At 41.5% G+C, this 18321-nt stretch overlaps 1 protein-coding gene across 1 annotated transcript in view; it reads right to left on the minus strand.

The window, feature by feature from the left end:
• LOC115082065 (extracellular calcium-sensing receptor-like) overlaps positions 1–18321 on the minus strand; it is a gene marked incomplete at its 5' end in the record, with an annotated part of 62040 nt that overhangs the window by 14896 nt on the left and 28823 nt on the right. The window contains one exon of the mRNA XM_029586326.1: positions 3338–3392. Within this exon, the coding sequence (XP_029442186.1) occupies positions 3338–3392 (55 nt within the window). The remainder of the gene's footprint in view (positions 1–3337; positions 3393–18321) is intronic.

The raw sequence follows: 18321 nt of genomic DNA on the forward strand, positions 1-18321 counted from the left end.
TTTTTTTCTTTCTGACGCTGGCTCAGACCGACGTGCTCGCCCGCACATGCGCGGTAGAGCTGGTCTCTACTGCGCATTTGCGGCACGTCGGTCAAGCTTCGTTTATCTAGTAAGATTTTCTAATGCTACTCCTGAGCCTTTCCCCTTTCAGCCTCATATCATGACCTCTTTTTCCACAACTTCTTTTCCACTGAGAAAAGTTTCCCTCTTGTGCAATATTCCTCCTGATATTGGCTGGATTTTCAAAGTAACTTGCAATGGAAAAAGTATGTTTTATGTACATAAGTGGTGTGTGTAACCCATTCCATGCTCACTTTTACCCACACTGGTTCCTGGGGGACAGCAGAAAGCTTTCCCTGCTTGGGAGAAGGTGGAGCTTTCTGTGCATTTGTGTGTGCACATGCTGGGAGAAGCTACAGATTTCAAAGAGGACTTATATACATACAAATTCAGGCTAAAGTCTATGAATAGAAAGTACCTTTAGAGTTTATCCCTAAACAGGCTGCTATAAAATTATTCACTTGAAGTATTTCAGTTACAATCATATCTCTGCCTCATACATTTGGCATTTATTTAATAAACAACACTTTTCTGTTGGGCACAAACAAGGAAAAAAACCATTCAGAGAAATAATTAGCTAAAAAAGTCAAGGTTAAAATGCTTTGTATTTATTTTAGTTAATTTTTCAAAATTAGGACATAAGAAATTCTTTAGTTAATTACCTGCCATGGCTGGAAATGAGTGCTGTTGGCACAAGTTTGCATTAATGAAAGGTCCTTGCCCAGGTTTGCACGTTATCAGTGCATTTAATGCATGGGCAAAAGCGTAGACTGCAAGATAACTGTGATAGCTATAGCTCAGATCATTCAATTCAAATACTGATGCAAACCAGTCCCCTCCAAGTCCTCTTCCCCTGAGCAATGTACCAATGATTCCTCCTCTTTTGCAGTGGACAATAAATTCACTTCCATTGCTCTTTGGCCATTTTGCAGTGGAATGCTTTTTCCCAGAATATTTTAATAAAAATATCATCAGGAGAGGTGGAGGGGTGGAGTTTATGGAGGAACTCCATGAATCCTGGCAAATCTCCTGCATGGAGAGAGAGTCCTATGGAGCCATTGAATAACTTGTGGGTCTTTTCTGTGAAGTATCCTGGATTAAGTTTGAAAGATGCAGAAAATATGAGGATTTTTCCTGTTATGTTATAATCGGAGAAGGTTTCCAGTAATATTTTTGCGTGCATTTCATTACTGTGTAGAACAATCACATTCACAGAATGTTTCTGGATTGTTTGAATAACTCTGAGAACCTTTTCTTAGAGTAACTCACATGAATTTTTTCCATGAAAGCAACACATCCTCCTCCTCTCTCAACTCCAGCTTTAATAAGTTGGCCTCCCCTGCAATCCAGCTTCATCATCTCTTACTATTATTGCTACCCACGTCCAGTCAAAATACTTAAGTAACTGGGCGAGGGCAGTATACTGGGATTCAGAACTCTGTACTGTACGTAGGAAGGATGGAAACTGCAGCTTATCACTCAAAGCAGGCAGCATGGATCCATGGCTGATCTAGAGAGAAAAGTCATTTACTTACAATACTTCACATCTTCCACTTTTTCAATTTTAACATTACAGAAGCAGGGCAGGCACCACTGGGTGAGGGTGAAAATGGTGCATCAACACAAAGTGCCAGCTTCGGGGTGTAGCAAAAAGCAGCGGCATGCACAGCAAAAACAAGAACTGACAGCCATGAAAACTCAAAGAAGCATTAGCGCTTAGGAAGAGTAATTTTCAAACATCACATCTGACTTACACCAATTTTCAAAGTGAATGTTCATGTAAACACATGAACATTGGTCACTGTTCAGCTCATCATTTATTTTTAGTTATCTCCACATGAATCCACGTTATTTGACAGCCCACCTGTTTGATTGTTCCACTTGTGGATGCATTAATTCTTTAGCCCATGCATTACTCATAACCAGGCACATAAACATTGGTCCCTGATACCTGTATATCCCAAATTAACACATCATTTATTCTTAGTTATTCTCTACATGTTTCACGTATCATAACGAGTTACTGTTGTCTTTACATATATATTTTATACTATTCTATTTATTATTTATTTTATTTCAAGTTAGTTATTTACACCATTATCTGTTTTATTACATGTTATTTACTATATAGATTCTCGTCATTTGATGAGTCACTGTTGTTTATTTAATATTTATTCTCATGTTCTGAAACTCCATTTATTGTAACGCCTCACCGCGATTGTTTTGTTTTATGTAAACCGACCTGATTTGATATTTGTATCGAGAACGTCGGTATATAAAAATGCTAAATAAATAAATAAATAAATAAATGTATAAATCCTCTTTGAAACTTAACCCAATGAAGCTATCCCACACAAGTTACAACTTTTATTTGGTGCACACAGCATTTCTGAAAATGTACACATATATGATCAAATTTTATAAAGTATCTTCATAAATAAAACCTCTTCCCATCTCTACCCTCAGGAACAACTCCTCTCAGTGCAGACAAACGTCTGCTTGAACATGACATTTGCTAGGGATGTGCATTTGTTTCATCCGTTTCATACTTTTCCTATACAAGCATGTAATATGAAACGGATGAAAGGAATGCACATCCCTCATTGCACATAAGTTTACCCTACTTGGCTTTTATCTAATGTATAGGACAGATTGATTTTGCTTTAATGCATAACAAATATATCTGTGTTATTCATGGGAAAGATAAGCGAGTTCTAAGGTTGGGCTATGAGAAACTTGGACAGTATAATTTGGGTCCATGAAATGTAATAGCAGATAACCATTTTGTTTATTATTTTATGTAAAATATGCATTTTTTTGTTCACCACCTTGGGCGATTCCTATGGAAATGAGGAGTCAGTTATCAAAAAGTTTTAAAGTAATACAATTCATTTTGTAAAAGGCTACTTCTGTGCCTAAAGGACTGTTTTCTGTGCAGAAATATTTTGAAAATTATCCTCTTAATCACTTGCCTTCACAGCTTTCATGCATACTGCACCAAGTGCTGTTTTTCACCATAATTTTATTTATTTTTGTGTTTTAGGTTTTATTTTTTTAGATGATTTGACTGATTTTGGGGTCCATTTAAAAAAAATACTCATAATAGTCTTTTTCATGGATTTGGTTATTTTCAAAGGCACACAAAATAATTTATTTCTGGGGCTGTCTCCACAGGCTTATTTACCCCAGCTGCACTTTCGAAGGTGGGGGGTAAGGGAGGGAAGGTTGACTCTCTTGGCTCAGGTGCTGGTGTGAGCTTCCTTCCTGTGCGTGTTACCATGTTTTTCTTTCTGTGCTGCTGTTCTGCAGCGACCACACAAGACACTATGATTCTTCAGAAGAAAAACAAATGTCCAATCAAGTGGTTTGACACTCGTTTCTGTACTAAGAACATAAGAACATAAGAACATGCCATGCTGGGTCAGACCAAGGGTCCATCAAGCCCAGCATCCTGTTTCCAACAGAGGCCAAACCAGGCCATAAGAACCTGGCAAGTACCCAAAAACTAAGGGGCAGATGTTACAAGCTCTACGCGTGTAAATCCAGCTGGATTAACATGTGTAGGGGGGTACGCACGCCGACCCTATTTTGCATAGGTCTGGCAACGCGTGCAAGCCCCAGAACGCGCGTATGTCCCAGGGCTTTGTGAAAGGGGAGGTACGGGGGCGGGACAGAGGCCTCCGGCACAGTGGCCGTACCAGGGGATCACGTGCCAGCACTCGGCCGGTGCGTGCAACCTATGCCTGCCCAGAGGCAGGGGCAACGTATGGAATAAAGGTTAGGGGGGGTTAGGTAGGGGAAGCGGAATCCAGTCTACATTTAGGGTAAGACTGTTACTTTCTCTTATTGGATCCATAAGCCCAGAGTGTGCATCAGTTAGGGGATGCACAAATATGTCGGGCTCGAGCAGATTTAAAAGCTGTTGAGATATTCATGTATCTCTTGGCGTGAGCACATCTGGGAAGTTTTTATAAAGTGATGGGTATGCACAGTCAGCCTGTTTTATAACACATGCACATATGCCTGTGTACGTTATAAAATGGCCGCCCTCACGCACAATGTGCGCCTGGGTGCCAGTTTTAAAATTCATCTTCATTCCTAACAATAAACTTACCAGTACCAACAATGTATTTGGGAGATAATTATATTATACACAAGTAGCCTTTATGGATAACTCCAGAACCTCAAGTCTAGCATTTCATTAATTATCAAAGCCCTGGCTAAACATCCATGTTTTCAACAATTTCTTGAATTTCAAGTAATTTAAACTGTGATGAATGTTAAGAGGCAAAATATTCTATAGCACCGAAGCCTGGTAACTGAATGAAGAATAGCAAGATCCTCAAGACTGATAACAGTCAAGGGGGGTTCAACACAGTGACCCTCTTTTCCCCCTTTTGAATGTGCTGGACTAAGTTAAATACCTGGTGCAACTTAAATCCCACAGAGGAAAAGAGGTCTGTGGCCGGGACCCTGCAGGGCAGGGACCAGCTGGGGAGCATAAGAGAGTAAGACCAGCTGTCTTCAGGAGACCCCATGACTCCAGGAGCAAGGACCTCCTGACCCTCTCTGAAAGGCTGTGTAAAGGTATGGAATGTATAGGGGTGATATGATACAGACTTTCAGAGACTTGAAAGGTTTTAATGATCCAAAGACAACGACAAACCTTTTCTGTTGCAAAAAAAATCAGCAGAACCAGGGGTCACGATTTAAAACTCCAGGGAGGAAGATTCAGAACCAATGTCGGGAAGTATTTCTTCCGGAGAGGGTGGTGGATGCCTGGAATGCCCTTCCGGAGGAAGTGAAGACCAAAACTGTGAAGGATTTCAAAGGGGCGTGGGATAAACACTGTGGATCCATAAAGTCTAGAGGACGTGAATGAAGAGAAGAGGCATGGGGGTGGCTTGAGGGAACATAAGAACATGCCATACTGGGTCAGACCAAGGGTCCATCAAGCCCAGCATCCTGTTTCCAACAGTGGCTAATCCAGGCCATAAGAACCTGGCAAGTATCCAAAAACTAAGTCTATTCCATGTTACCGTTGCTAATAATAGCGGTGGTTATTATCTAAGCCAACTTAATTAATAGCAGGTAATGGACTTCTCCTACCAGAACATATCCAATCCTTTTTTAAACACAGCTATACTAACTGCACTAACCACATCCTCTGGCAACAAATTCCAGAGTTTAATTGTGCGTTGAGTAAAAAAGAACTTTCTCCGATTAGTTTTAAATGCAAGAACATAAGAACATAAGAACTTGCCATACTGGATCAGACCAAGGGTCCATCAAGCCCAGCATCCTGTTTCCAAAAGTGGCCAATCCAGGCCATAAGAAACTGGCAAGTACCCAAAAACTAAAGGGTAGATTTAAAAAAATTGCGCGATCAAGTACTTTTGTTCGCGCACCAGGCGCAAACAAAAGTATGCTGGATTTTATAAGATACGCGCGTAGCGCGCGCTGCCTGTTCCCTCCGAGGCCGCTCCGATTTTGGAGCGGCCCTATCTAAACCCCCCCCTTACCTTTGTTTCAGCTAAAAGCAGATGTAAATCTGCGCGCACCAGCCAGCTGCCCCACTCCGTGTTCTGGTCCCGGGGGCTGGACCGGAGGCCGCGGACACGCCCCCGGAATGCCCCCGGGCCGAAACCACGCCCGCGTCGCCGCCCCCAAAACGCCACGTCACGCCCCCGAAACGCCGCATCATTCTGCCATGCCCCCGACACGCCCCCCCGCCCCTTTAAAAAAACCCCGAGACTTATGCGCGTTCCCGGGGCTCTGCGCGCACCGGCGGCCTATGCAAAATAGGCGCACCGGCGCGCGAGGGCCCTGCGCGTGGAAATCCGGCCAGATTTACGCGCACAGGGCATTTAAAATCCGCCCCTAAGTCTATTCCATGTTACCATTGCTAATGGCAGTGGCAATTCTCTAAGTGAACTTAATAGCAGGTAATGGACTTCTCCTCCAAGAACTTATCCAATCCTTTTTTAAACACAGCTATACTAACTGCACTAACCACATCCTCTGGCAACAAATTCCAGAGTTTAATTGTGGTTGAGTAAAAAAGAACTTTCTCCGATTAGTTTTAAATGTGCCCCATACTAACTTCATGGAGTGCCCCCTAGTCTTTCTACTATCCGAAAGAGTAAATAACCGATTCACATCTACCCGTTCTAGACCTCTCATGATTTTAAACATCTCTATCATATCCCCCCTCAGTCGTCTCTTCTCCAAGCTGAAAAGTCCTAACCTCTTTAGTCTTTTCCTCATAGGGGAGTTGTTCCATTCCCCTTATCATTTTGGTAGCCCTTCTCTGTACCTTCTCCATCGCAATTATATCTTTTTTGAGATGCGGCGACCAGAATTGTACACAGTATTCAAGGTGCGGTCTCACCATGGAGCGATACAGAGGCATTATGACATTTTCCGTTTTATTCATCATTCCTTTTCTAATAATTCCCAACATTCTGTTTGCTTTTTTGACTGCCGCAGCACACTGAACCGACAATTTCAATGTGTTATCCACTATGACGCCTAGATCTCTTTCTTGGGTTGTAGCACCTAATATGGAACCCAACATTGTGTAATTATAGCATGGGTTATTTTTCCCTATATGCATCACCTTGCACTTATCCACATTAAATTTCATCTGCCATTTGGATGCCCAATTTTCCAGTCTCACAAGGTCTTCCTGCAATTTATCACAATCTGCTTGTGATTTAACTACTCTTAATTACTCTGAACTACCTGGAGATGAATATCCTTATTCAATAATGCGGCTCCAACATTGCTCTATGCTTCAATGGCAAGAGGAAATGTGGAAAAAAGGATTTGCAACCACATAAAAGCAGGGGAGTAGCTTGCTTGTTACGGCAGTTACTACCCCAAACCAAAATTACCTGATACTTCACTTTCAATGCATATCCAGCATAGCTCTCTGCTTTAACAGCAGGGGAGCAAGACTGATACTTCACTTTCAATGCATAGCCAGCTTTTAAACTAGAACAAAGGGGAAAGCCGACAGTCGCTCAGCAGTGCATGGTTCGGAGAGATGTATCTTTAAAGGATACTAATGATGCATTAGAATTAGAGCATCCCGACAGTGAGGTTCCAATAATTAGAAAAGTAGTCCAAGTGCCTGTAACAAAAAACTCACCTGAGCTAAAAAATTCTAACTTATCCCTATCAATTAAAAAGCAGAATAAAAATACAAACAAAAAACAAACTTTGAAATGTTTGTATGCTAATGCCAGAAGTCTAAGAAGTAAGAAGGGAGAATTAGAATGTATAGCAGTGAATGATGACATAGACTTAATTGGCATCTCAGAGACATGGTGGAAAGAGGATAACCAATGGGACAGTGCTATACCGGGGTACAAATTATATCGCAATGACAGAGAGGAGCAGTCGGGAGGAGGTGTGGCGCTTTATGTCCGGGATGGCATAGAGTCCAACAGGATAAACATCCTGCATGAGACTAAATACAAAATTGAATCTTTATGGGTAGAAATCCCTTGTGTGTCAGGGAAGACTACAGTGATAGGGGTATACTACCATCCACCTGGTCAAGATGGTGAGACGGACAGTGAAATGCTAAGAGAAATTAGGGAAGCTAACCAAATTGGTAGTGCAGTAATAATGGGAGACTTCAATTACCAAGAAACCAGAAGCAGGGTTCTGCACTACAGAGAAATCCAAATCAAAACAGTGCAGATTATAGAATTTTGTGTCCTGATCAAAGGAGGATTCCAAACGTTTTATGTGAAGACAACTTATAATTTTTATTGCGGCAACTCCACTGCATAATATTATCACGGCAAATAATTTTCAAGGTGCCCCAATACGGTCCCGTGTTTCACCGGTGGCTGCATCGGGGGGACCAACAAGGAATTCATTTAATCTGTAATTCAAAAATGGTTAAAAATCAGGACAATAACAATGGACTAAAGCCGATGTGCAACTTAAAACAGTAAACAATGAACATACCTTGGTACGAAATATTCAAAAAGTGGCAGGGAGTGCGTTTTCCCTCAGTACGACCAGGTATTTTAAAGCAGAATTTAGGCGCCAAACTACAGGTGAGATGATCACCTTTCTCGAGGGAGCCAATCGGCGGTTCCCAAGATGCTCAGCACCCCACAGGTACACAGACGGGCAACAAATGACAGTCTAATCAGTGAACAGAACTACGTGAACAAGTGCCATTCAATCTCGCGATTCAAACCTTTGGGGAAGACTGTGTCCAAAGTAAAAATCCATTTTTGCTCTTGTCTGCCCAAATGTTCTAAATAATTACCCCCCCGGAATGGCTTGGGAACTACCTCAATGACAGCGAACCATAAGTCAGCGATATTATGAGACAAACTTATCCAGTGAGAGACCAGGGGTTCTTGGTCACGAGATGTACGGATATTTGAACAATGTTCAAAAATTCTGGTTTTAATTTTCCGGGAGGTTTTGCCAACGTATAACATGGGGCAGGGACATTTGATCACGTAAATGACACCCTGTGACGTACAATCAGAATTAGATTTTAAATAAAAAAATTTTTGAGTGATAGGATGTTGAATAAATGAAAGGGACTCCGTATGGTGGCAAGCAGTACAATGACCACACGGCTGATGTAAGCATTCTCCAGAAGGGGTCGCATCGGAGATACAAATTATATCGCAATGACAGAGAGGAGCAGTCGGGAGGAGGTGTGGCGCTTTATGTCCGGGATGGCATAGAGTCCAACAGGATAAACATCCTGCATGAGACTAAATACAAAATTGAATCTTTATGGGTAGAAATCCCTTGTGTGTCAGGGAAGACTACAGTGATAGGGGTATACTACCGTCCACCTGGTCAAGATGGTGAGATGGACAGTGAAATGCTAAGAGAAATTAGGGAAGCTAACCAAATTGGTAGTGCAGTAATAATGGGAGACTTCAATTACCAAGAAACCAGAAGCAGGGTTCTGCACTACAGAGAAATCCAAATCAAAACAGTGCAGATTATAGAATTTTGTGTCCTGATAAAAGGAGGATTCCAAACGTTTTATGTGAAGACAACTTATAATTTTTATTGCGGCAACTCCACTGCATAATATTATCACGGCAAATAATTTTCAAGGTGCCCCAACACGGTCCCGTGTTTCACCGGTGGCTGCATCGGGGGGACCAACAAGGAATTCATTTAATCTGTAATTCAAAAATGGTTAAAAATCAGGACCCCTTCTGGAGAATGCTTACATCAGCCGTGTGGTCATTGTACTGCTTGCCACCATACGGAGTCCCTTTCATTTATTCAACATCCTATCACTCAAAAATTTTTTTATTTAAAATCTAATTCTGATTGTACGTCACAGGTGTCATTTACGTGATCAAATGTCCCTGCCCCCATGTTATACGTTGGCAAAACCTCCCGGAAAATTAAAACCAGAATTTTTGAACATTGTTCAAATATCCATACATCTCGTGACCAAGAACCCTTGGTCTCTCACTGGATAAGTTTGTCTCACAATATCGCTGACTTATGGTTCGCTGTCATTGAGGTAGTTCCAAAGCCATTCCGGGGGGGTAATTATTTAGAACATTTGGGCAGACAAGAGCAAAAATGGATTTTTACTTTGGACACAGTCTTCCCCAAAGGTTTGAATCGCGAGATTGAATGGCACTTGTTCACGTAGTTCTGTTCACTGATTAGACTGTCATTTGTTGCCCGTCTGTGTACCTGCGGGGTGCTGAGCATCTTGGGAACCGCCGATTGGCTCCCTCGAGAAAGGTGATCATCTCACCTGTAGTTTGGCGCCTAAATTCTGCTTTAAAATACCTGGTCGTACTGAGGGAAAACGCACTCCCTGCCACTTTTTGAATATTTCGTACCAAGGTATGTTCATTGTTTACTGTTTTAAGTTGCACATCGGCTTTAGTCCATTGTTATTGTCCTGATTTTTAACCATTTTTGAATTACAGATTAAATGAATTCCTTGTTGGTCCCCCCGATGCAGCCACCGGCGAAACACGGGACCGTGTTGGGGCACCTTGAAAATTATTTGCCGTGATAATATTATGCAGTGGAGTTGCCGCAATAAAAATTATAAGTTGTCTTCACATAAAACGTTTGGAATCCTCCTTTGATCAGGACACAAAATTCTATAATCTGCACTGTTTTGATTTACACTTCAATTACCCCAATTTAGACTGGGTAAATGTATCATCGGGTCACGCTAGAGAGATAACGTTCCTGGATGGAATAAATGATAACTTTATGGAGCAATTGGTTCAGGAACCGACGAGAGAGGGAGCAATTTTAGATCTAATTCTCAGTGGAGCACAGGACTTGGTGAGAGAGGTAACGGTGGTGGGGCCGCTTGGCAATAGTGATCATAATATGATCAAATTTGATTTAATGACTGGAAAAGGAACAGTGTGCAAATCCAAGGCTCTCGTGCTAAACTTTCAAAAGGGAAACTTTGATAAAATGAGAAAAACTGAAAGGAGCAGCTACAAAAGTAAAAAATGTCCAAGAGGCGTGGTCATTGTTAAAAAATACCATTCTAGAAGCACAGTCCAGATGTATTCCACACATTAAGAAAGGTGGAAAGAAGGCAAAACGATTACCAGCATGGTTAAAAGGGGAGGTGAAAGAAGCTATTTTAGCCAAAAGATCTTCATTCAAAAATTGGAAGAAGGATCCAACAGAAGAAAATAGGATAAAGCATAAACATTGGCAAGTTAAATGTAAAAAATATGCAAAAAAAGAGCTAATAATTTTCCATTCAATTAATCATCAAAAAACAAGGAAAAAAGAAGAACCAAAAAAATTTTTTATCACAAAATTGTGCTCAAAAATTTTTTTTGTAGAATAAGACTGACCGTATCGGCAAGCCTGACGACACCCCTTGAATGATTTAACAGGGGTTGTCCGGACTTCTCGTCATTTACAGTCAACCTTTTTCAATTAAATTTTTACAATTTTTTCAATTATTTTTGTTTTTAAATAGTTTTTTATAAATGTTACTTAAAAAATGTTTTTTAAATCCAGGGCAATTGTATCCAGTTATCTCAATCCAGAGACACAATTGTTTCCATTTGACTCAGTCCAAAAAATTATTTTCAAAGCCAAGGAATGTGATTTTCAATAAACAAAGGACAAGAATATTTGTTAAATAACCTCTCGACACCCGGCCGATGTTTCGCTACTGCTTCATCAGGAGCGTGACATTATTTACTTCCAATATCTCCCGTCATTACTCTATACAAGGAGCATATGAAAATCTTGCTTGTCCAAGCGTGGTGTCTCCCGTCAGATTTATTTCATCGGGAGCTTACCCAGCCTATATCCGCTCAACATTTTAAAAGCGGTCTCATTTTTCAGGGTTGTCGCTTCTCATTATTGCCCGGAGAAATCCTATAGTAAAACATACATACATGTTCTTTAAATATGTGTAATTATATAACTTGTTCCTAGTTACTTAACTTAAACTCGTGAGCACTGCCAAACCTTCATTGTGGACGTGTATCGTCTCAACTGGCTTCCGGAAATGCAGGAAACAGCAACCGCTTGAACGCGTGGTGAACGCTTAAATAGAGAATATAAGCCAATCATAATCAAGCAAGGGCAGTCAATCAAAAGGCAGCAATGACATCATTGAACGATCAGCTGTGAACCACAGCTCAAAGGAAAACATTCAATTCTTGTTCCCCATTCAGTCCGTTGGGTTGTAGTGTATCAAGAAGATTGATCCATTTCTGCTCTGCCTGCATTAGTTTCTTGTTAAGATCGCCTCCGCGCCAATGAGGCAAAATTTGCTGTATTACACACACTCTTAGTTCTTCAAATGTGTGTTGTTTAGTTAAACAATGAGGGACTAAGGGAGCACTTATTCGTTGCGTATTTATACTGGAACGATGTTCAATCAGTCTCACTCTCAGTTGTCGTATAGTTTTCCCCACATATATCATTTGACATGGGCAAATGATAATATAAACGACGCCCATAGATGTACAATTGGTGTCTTGTCGTAACGAAATGGTTAATGATGGATTTTGTAATAATACCTGTGTAGTGTCCATCATTACATTGCATACGGAGCATTTTCCACAGGGTTGATGTCTTCCCGAATTGTGATTCAACTGTGGGGGCGATGAATCAGAGTGAACCAGTTGGTCTCGCAAACTAGATCCTTTAGTGTAGGTAAACCTTGGACGATCACAAAATTCAGTATAATTCTGAAGAATGTGCCAATTTTGAAAAATTGTCTCTTTTACCATAGATGCCATAGGAGTGAAGGGAATCACACATGTCAGAATGTTTTCCATGTGTTGATCTTGATGTGATGGCAAAAAAAGCCATTCTCTGTGTGCATTTTCAGCTCTTTTAAAAGCTCTTTTAATGCAAGATGGTGGATATCCCCTTTCTAAAAAACGTCCACTCAGATCTTTTGCTTGTTGCTGATAATCAGTTTTAGTAGAGCACAATCTCCGTATCCTTAAAAACTGACTAGTTGGTAAATTTTCTTTTAGCCCTCGAGGATGCGAGCTAGAGAAATGTAAAAAGGTGTTACTACTTACAGGTTTACGATACACTGATGTCTGAAAACCATCCGGTATTTTGTGTATTGAAATGTCCAAAAAATTTATAGTTTCAAAATCAAAAACAGCTGTGAAATGTAGATTTGAATTACAATTATTCAACCATTGAACAAATTCAAGAAATTGAACATGTGTGCCCTGCCATAAAATAAAAATATCGTCAATGTATCGTTTCCAAGTGACGATATGTATAGAGAATGGTTGAGAAGCAGCGATCCATTTTTGTTCAAAGATCCCCATATATAAGTTTGCAAGATCGGGGGCCATAGAGGCCCCCATTGCTGTTCCACAGATTTGCTGATAATACTTCTGTTCATACGCAAAAAAATTTTTTGTTAAACAAATTTCCAAAATGGATGTTAAAAAATCAGATGGTATGCGTTGGGGTCGAGGTCTGCTCTCAAAATAAGATTGAGCGATATTTATCATAGGGATGTGAATCGTTTTAGGACGATTAAAATTATCGTCCGATAATTTTAATATCGTCTTAAACCGTTATGGAACACAATACAATAGAGATTCTAACGATTTATCGTTATAAATCGTTAGAATCGTGAGCCGGCACACTAAAACCCCCTAAAACCCACCCCCGACCCTTTAAATTAAATCCCCCACCCTCCCGAACCCCCCCCCCAATGACTTAAATAACCTGCGGGTCCAGCGGCGGTCCGGAACGGCAGCGGTCCGGAACGGGCTCCTGCTACTGAATCTTGTTGTCTTCAGCCGGCGCCATTTTCCAAAATGGCGCCGAAAAATGTCGGCGGCCATAGACGAACACGATTGGACGGCAGGAGGTCCTTCCGGACCCCCGCTGGACTTTTGGCAAGTCTTGTGGGGGTCAGGAGGCCCCCCCCAAGCTGGCCAAAAGTTCCTGGAGGTCCAGCGGGGGTTAGGGAGCGATTTCCCGCCGCGAATCGTTTTCGTACGGAAAATGGCACCGGCAGGAGATCGACTGCAGGAGGTCGTTCAGCGAGGGTTCCGGCGCCTCGCTGAACGACCTCCTGCAGTCGATCTCCTGCCGGCGCCATTTTCCGTATGAAAACGATTCGCGGCGGGAAATCGCTCCCTGACCCCCGCTGGACCTCCAGGAACTTTTGGCCAGCTTGGGGGGGGCCTCCTGACCCCCACAAGACTTGCCAAAAGTCCAGCGGGGGTCCGGAAGGACCTCCTGCCGTCCAATCATGTTCGTCTATGGCTGCCGCCATTTTTCGGTGCCATTTTGGAAAATGGCGCCGGCTGAAGACAACAAGATTCAGTAGCAGGAGCCCGTTCCGGACCACTGCCGTTCCGGACCGCCGCTGGACCCGCAGGTCATTTAAGTCATTTGGGGGGGGGGTTCGGGAGGGTGGGGGATTTAATTTAAAGGGTCGGGGGTGGGTTTTAGGGGGTTTTAATGTGCCGGTTTTGCGATTTTACGTTTTTTTCGATTTTTCACGATTTTTCACGATATTTTACCCCCCCAAACGGCAACAATACGATTCCCTCCCCCTCCCAGCCGAAATCGATCGTTAAGACGATCGAGGACACGATTCACATCCCTAATTTATCATCTCTTGTTGTGGAATCACAGTATAAAGGGATTCCACATCCAAGGTAGCCAGGGCTAAATTTCTGGTGTCACAATGTAAATTTTCCAGAAACATGATCATTTGCTGCGAGTCTCTGATATATGAAGGTAATGTAGGCACACATGGTGCCAAAAAGTGGTCCACGAATCTAGATAATGGTTCAAGGAGAGACCCTCTACTTGACACAATCGGTCTCCCTGGTGGATCAACTAATCTTTTATGTATCTTGGGTAATAAGTATAGTACAGGTACTACCGGATGTTTCTTCATCAAAAAACGTGCTTCTTTGGTGGTCAAAAAACCTTTTTTCTCTCCTTCCTCAACAAGTCATTTAATCTCTTCTGATATTTCTTTGGTGGGATCTTGTGGTAATAGACGATATGCCTTTTGATCTTGTAGTTGGCGATCAACCTCTTTTGTATATTGTACTCTGTCCATCAATACTATTTTTCCACCTTTGTCGGCGGGTTTTATAATTAATTCAGGATTGTCTTTTAGTGCCTGAAGAGCCTGAAATTGTGAAGCTGATAAATTACAATATTTACGTTGTTCAATTGATTGACTGCCCTTGCTTGATTATGATTGGCTTATATTCTCTATTTAAGCGTTCACCACGCGTTCAAGCGGTTGCTGTTTCCTGCATTTCCGGAAGCCAGTTGAGACGATACACGTCCACAATGAAGGTTTGGCAGTGCTCACGAGTTTAAGTTAAGTAACTAGGAACAAGTTATATAATTACACATATTTAAAGAACATGTATGTATGTTTTACTATAGGATTTCTCCGGGCAATAATGAGAAGCGACAACCCTGAAAAATGAGACCGCTTTTAAAATGTTGAGCGGATATAGGCTGGGTAAGCTCCCGATGAAATAAATCTGACGGGAGACACCACGCTTGGACAAGCAAGATTTTCATATGCTCCTTGTATAGAGTATCGACGGGAGATATTGGAAGTAAATAATGTCACGCTCCTGATGAAGCAGTAGCGAAACATCGGCCGGGTGTCGAGAGGTTATTTAACAAATATTCTTGTCCTTTGTTTATTGAAAATCACATTCCTTGGCTTTGAAAATAATTTTTTGGACTGAGTCAAATGGAAACAATTGTGTCTCTGGATTGAGATAACTGGATACAATTGCCCTGGATTTAAAAAACATTTTTTAAGTAACATTTATAAAAAACTATTTAAAAACAAAAATAATTGAAAAAATTGTAAAAATTTAATTGAAAAAGGTTGACTGTAAATGACGAGAAGTCCGGACAACCCCTGTTAAATCATTCAAGGGGTGTCGTCAGGCTTGCCGATACGGTCAGTGTTATTCTACAAAAAAAATTTTTGAGCACAATTTTGTGATAAAAAATTTTTTTGGTTCTTCTTTTTTCCTTGTTTTTTGATGACAAGTTAAATGTAAGACATTGATAAGCCAGGCTAAGAGAGAATTTGAAAAGAAGTTGGCTGTAGAGGCAAAAACTCACAGTAAAAAGTTTTTAAAATATATCCGAAGCAGAAAGCCTGTGAGGGAGTCAGTTGGACCGTTAGATGATCGAGGGGTTAAAGGGGCACTTAGAGAAGATAAGGCCATCGCGGAAAGATTAAATGATTTCTTTGCTTCGGTGTTTACTGAAGAGGATGTTGGGGAGGTACCCGTAATGGAGAAGGTTTTCATGGGTAATGATTCAGATGGACTGAATCAAATCACGGTGAACCTAGAAGATGTGGTAGGCCTGATTGACAAATTGAAGAGTAGTAAATCACCTGGACCGGATGGTATACACCCCAGAGTTCTGAAGGAACTAAAAAATGAAATTTCAGACCTATTAGTAAAAATTTGTAACTTATCATTAAAATCATCCATTGTACCTGAAGACTGGAGGATAGCAAATGTAACCCCAATATTTAAAAAGGGCTCCAGGGGCGATCCGGGAAACTACAGACCAGTTAGCCTGACTTCAGTGCCAGGAAAAATAGTGGAAAGTGTTCTAAACATCAAAATCACAGAACATATAGAAAGACATGGTTTAATGGAACAAAGTCAGCATGGCTTTACCCAGGGCAAGTCTTGCCTCACAAATCTGCTTCACTTTTTTGAAGGAGTTAATAAACATGTGGATAAAGGTGAACCGGTAGATATAGTATACTTGGATTTTCAGAAGGCGTTTGACAAAGTTCCTCATGAGAGGCTTCTAGGAAAAGTAAAAAGTCATGGGATAGGCGGCGATGTCCTTTCGTGGATTGCAAACTGGCTAAAAGACAGGAAACAGAGAGTAGGATTAAATGGGCAATTTTCTCAGTGGAAGGGAGTGGACAGTGGAGTGCCTCAGGGATCTGTATTGGGACCCTTACTGTTCAATATATTTATAAATGATCTGGAAAGAAATACGACGAGTGAGATAATCAAATTTGCAGATGACACAAAATTGTTCAGAGTAGTTAAATCACAAGCAGATTGTGATAAATTGCAGGAAGACCTTGTGAGACTGGAAAATTGGGCATCCAAATGGCAGATGAAATTTAATGTGGATAAGTGCAAGGTGATGCATATAGGGAAAAATAACCCATGCTATAATTACACGATGTTGGGTTTCATATTAGGTGCTACAACCCAAGAAAGAGATCTAGGTGTCATAGTGGATAACACATTGAAATCGTCGGTTCAGTGTGCTGCGGCAGTCAAAAAAGCAAACAGAATGTTGGGAATTATTAGAAAAGGAATGATGAATAAAACGGAAAATGTCATAATGCCTCTGTATCGCTCCATGGTGAGACCGCACCTTGAATACTGTGTATAATTCTGGTCGCCGCATCTCAAAAAAGATATAATTGCGATGGAGAAGGTACAGAGAAGGGCTACCAAAATGATAAGGGGAATGGAACAACTCCCCTATGAGGAAAGACTAAAGAGGTTAGGACTTTTCAGCTTGGAGAAGAGACGACTGAGGGGGGATATGATAGAGGTGTTTAAAATCATGAGAGGTCTAGAACGGGTAGATGTGAATCGGTTATTTACTCTTTCAGATAGTAGAAAGACTAGGGGACACTCCTTGAAGTTAGCATGGGGCACATTTAAAACTAATCAGAGGAAGTTCTTTTTTACTCAACGCACAATTAAACTCTGGAATTTGTTGCCAGAGAATGTGGTTCGTGCAGTTAGTATAGCTGTGTTTAAAAAAGGATTGGATAAGTTCTTGGAGGAGAAGTCCATTACCTGCTATTAAGTTCACTTAGAGAATAGCCACTGCCATTAGCAATGGTTACATGGAATAGACTTAGTTTTTGGGTACTTGCCAGGTTCTTATGGCCTGGATTGGCCACTGTTGGAAACAGGATGCTGGGCTTGATGGACCCTTGGTCTGACCCAGTATGGCATTTTCTTATGTTCTTATGTTCTTATGTTCCCTGACCAATCTCTCTTTCTCTCACATACACACACTATTCACCTCCTTGATAATCTCTCTTTCTCTCACACACACCAGTCACCTCCCTGACCAATCTCTCTTTCTCTCTCACACACACTCACATCCATGACCAATCTCGCCTTCTCTCACACACACCAGTCACCTCCCTGACCAATCGCTCTTTCTCTCATATATACACACCAGTCACCTCCTTGACCAATCTCTTTCTCTCACACACATACCATCCAGTCACTTCCCTGACCAATCTCTCTTTCTCTCTCTCACACTCTCACACACACACACACACACACACACTTCACCTCCTTGATAATCTCTCTTTCTCTCACACACACCATTCACCTCCATGACCAATCTTGTTCTCTCTCACACATACCAGTCACCTCCCTGACCAATCTCTTTCTCTCACACACCAGTCACCTCCCTAACCAATCTCTTTCTCTCACACATACCAGTCACCTCCCTGATCAATCTCTTTCTCTCACAAATACCAGTCACCTCCCTGACTGGTCTGTCTTTCACACACACCAGTCACCTCCCTGACTGGTGTCTCTCTTTCACACACACCAGTCACCTCCCTGATCAATCTCTTTCTCTCACACACACCAGTCACCTCCCTAATTAGTCTATCTCTCTATCACACATGCCTTTTTTCTCTTACTTATAGTCTCAATCATGCATGTTCTCTTACACACATGCTGG

This window comes from Rhinatrema bivittatum, unplaced genomic scaffold (genome assembly GCF_901001135.1).
Source record: "Rhinatrema bivittatum unplaced genomic scaffold, aRhiBiv1.1, whole genome shotgun sequence".
Classification (NCBI taxonomy): Eukaryota; Metazoa; Chordata; class Amphibia; order Gymnophiona; family Rhinatrematidae; genus Rhinatrema; species Rhinatrema bivittatum.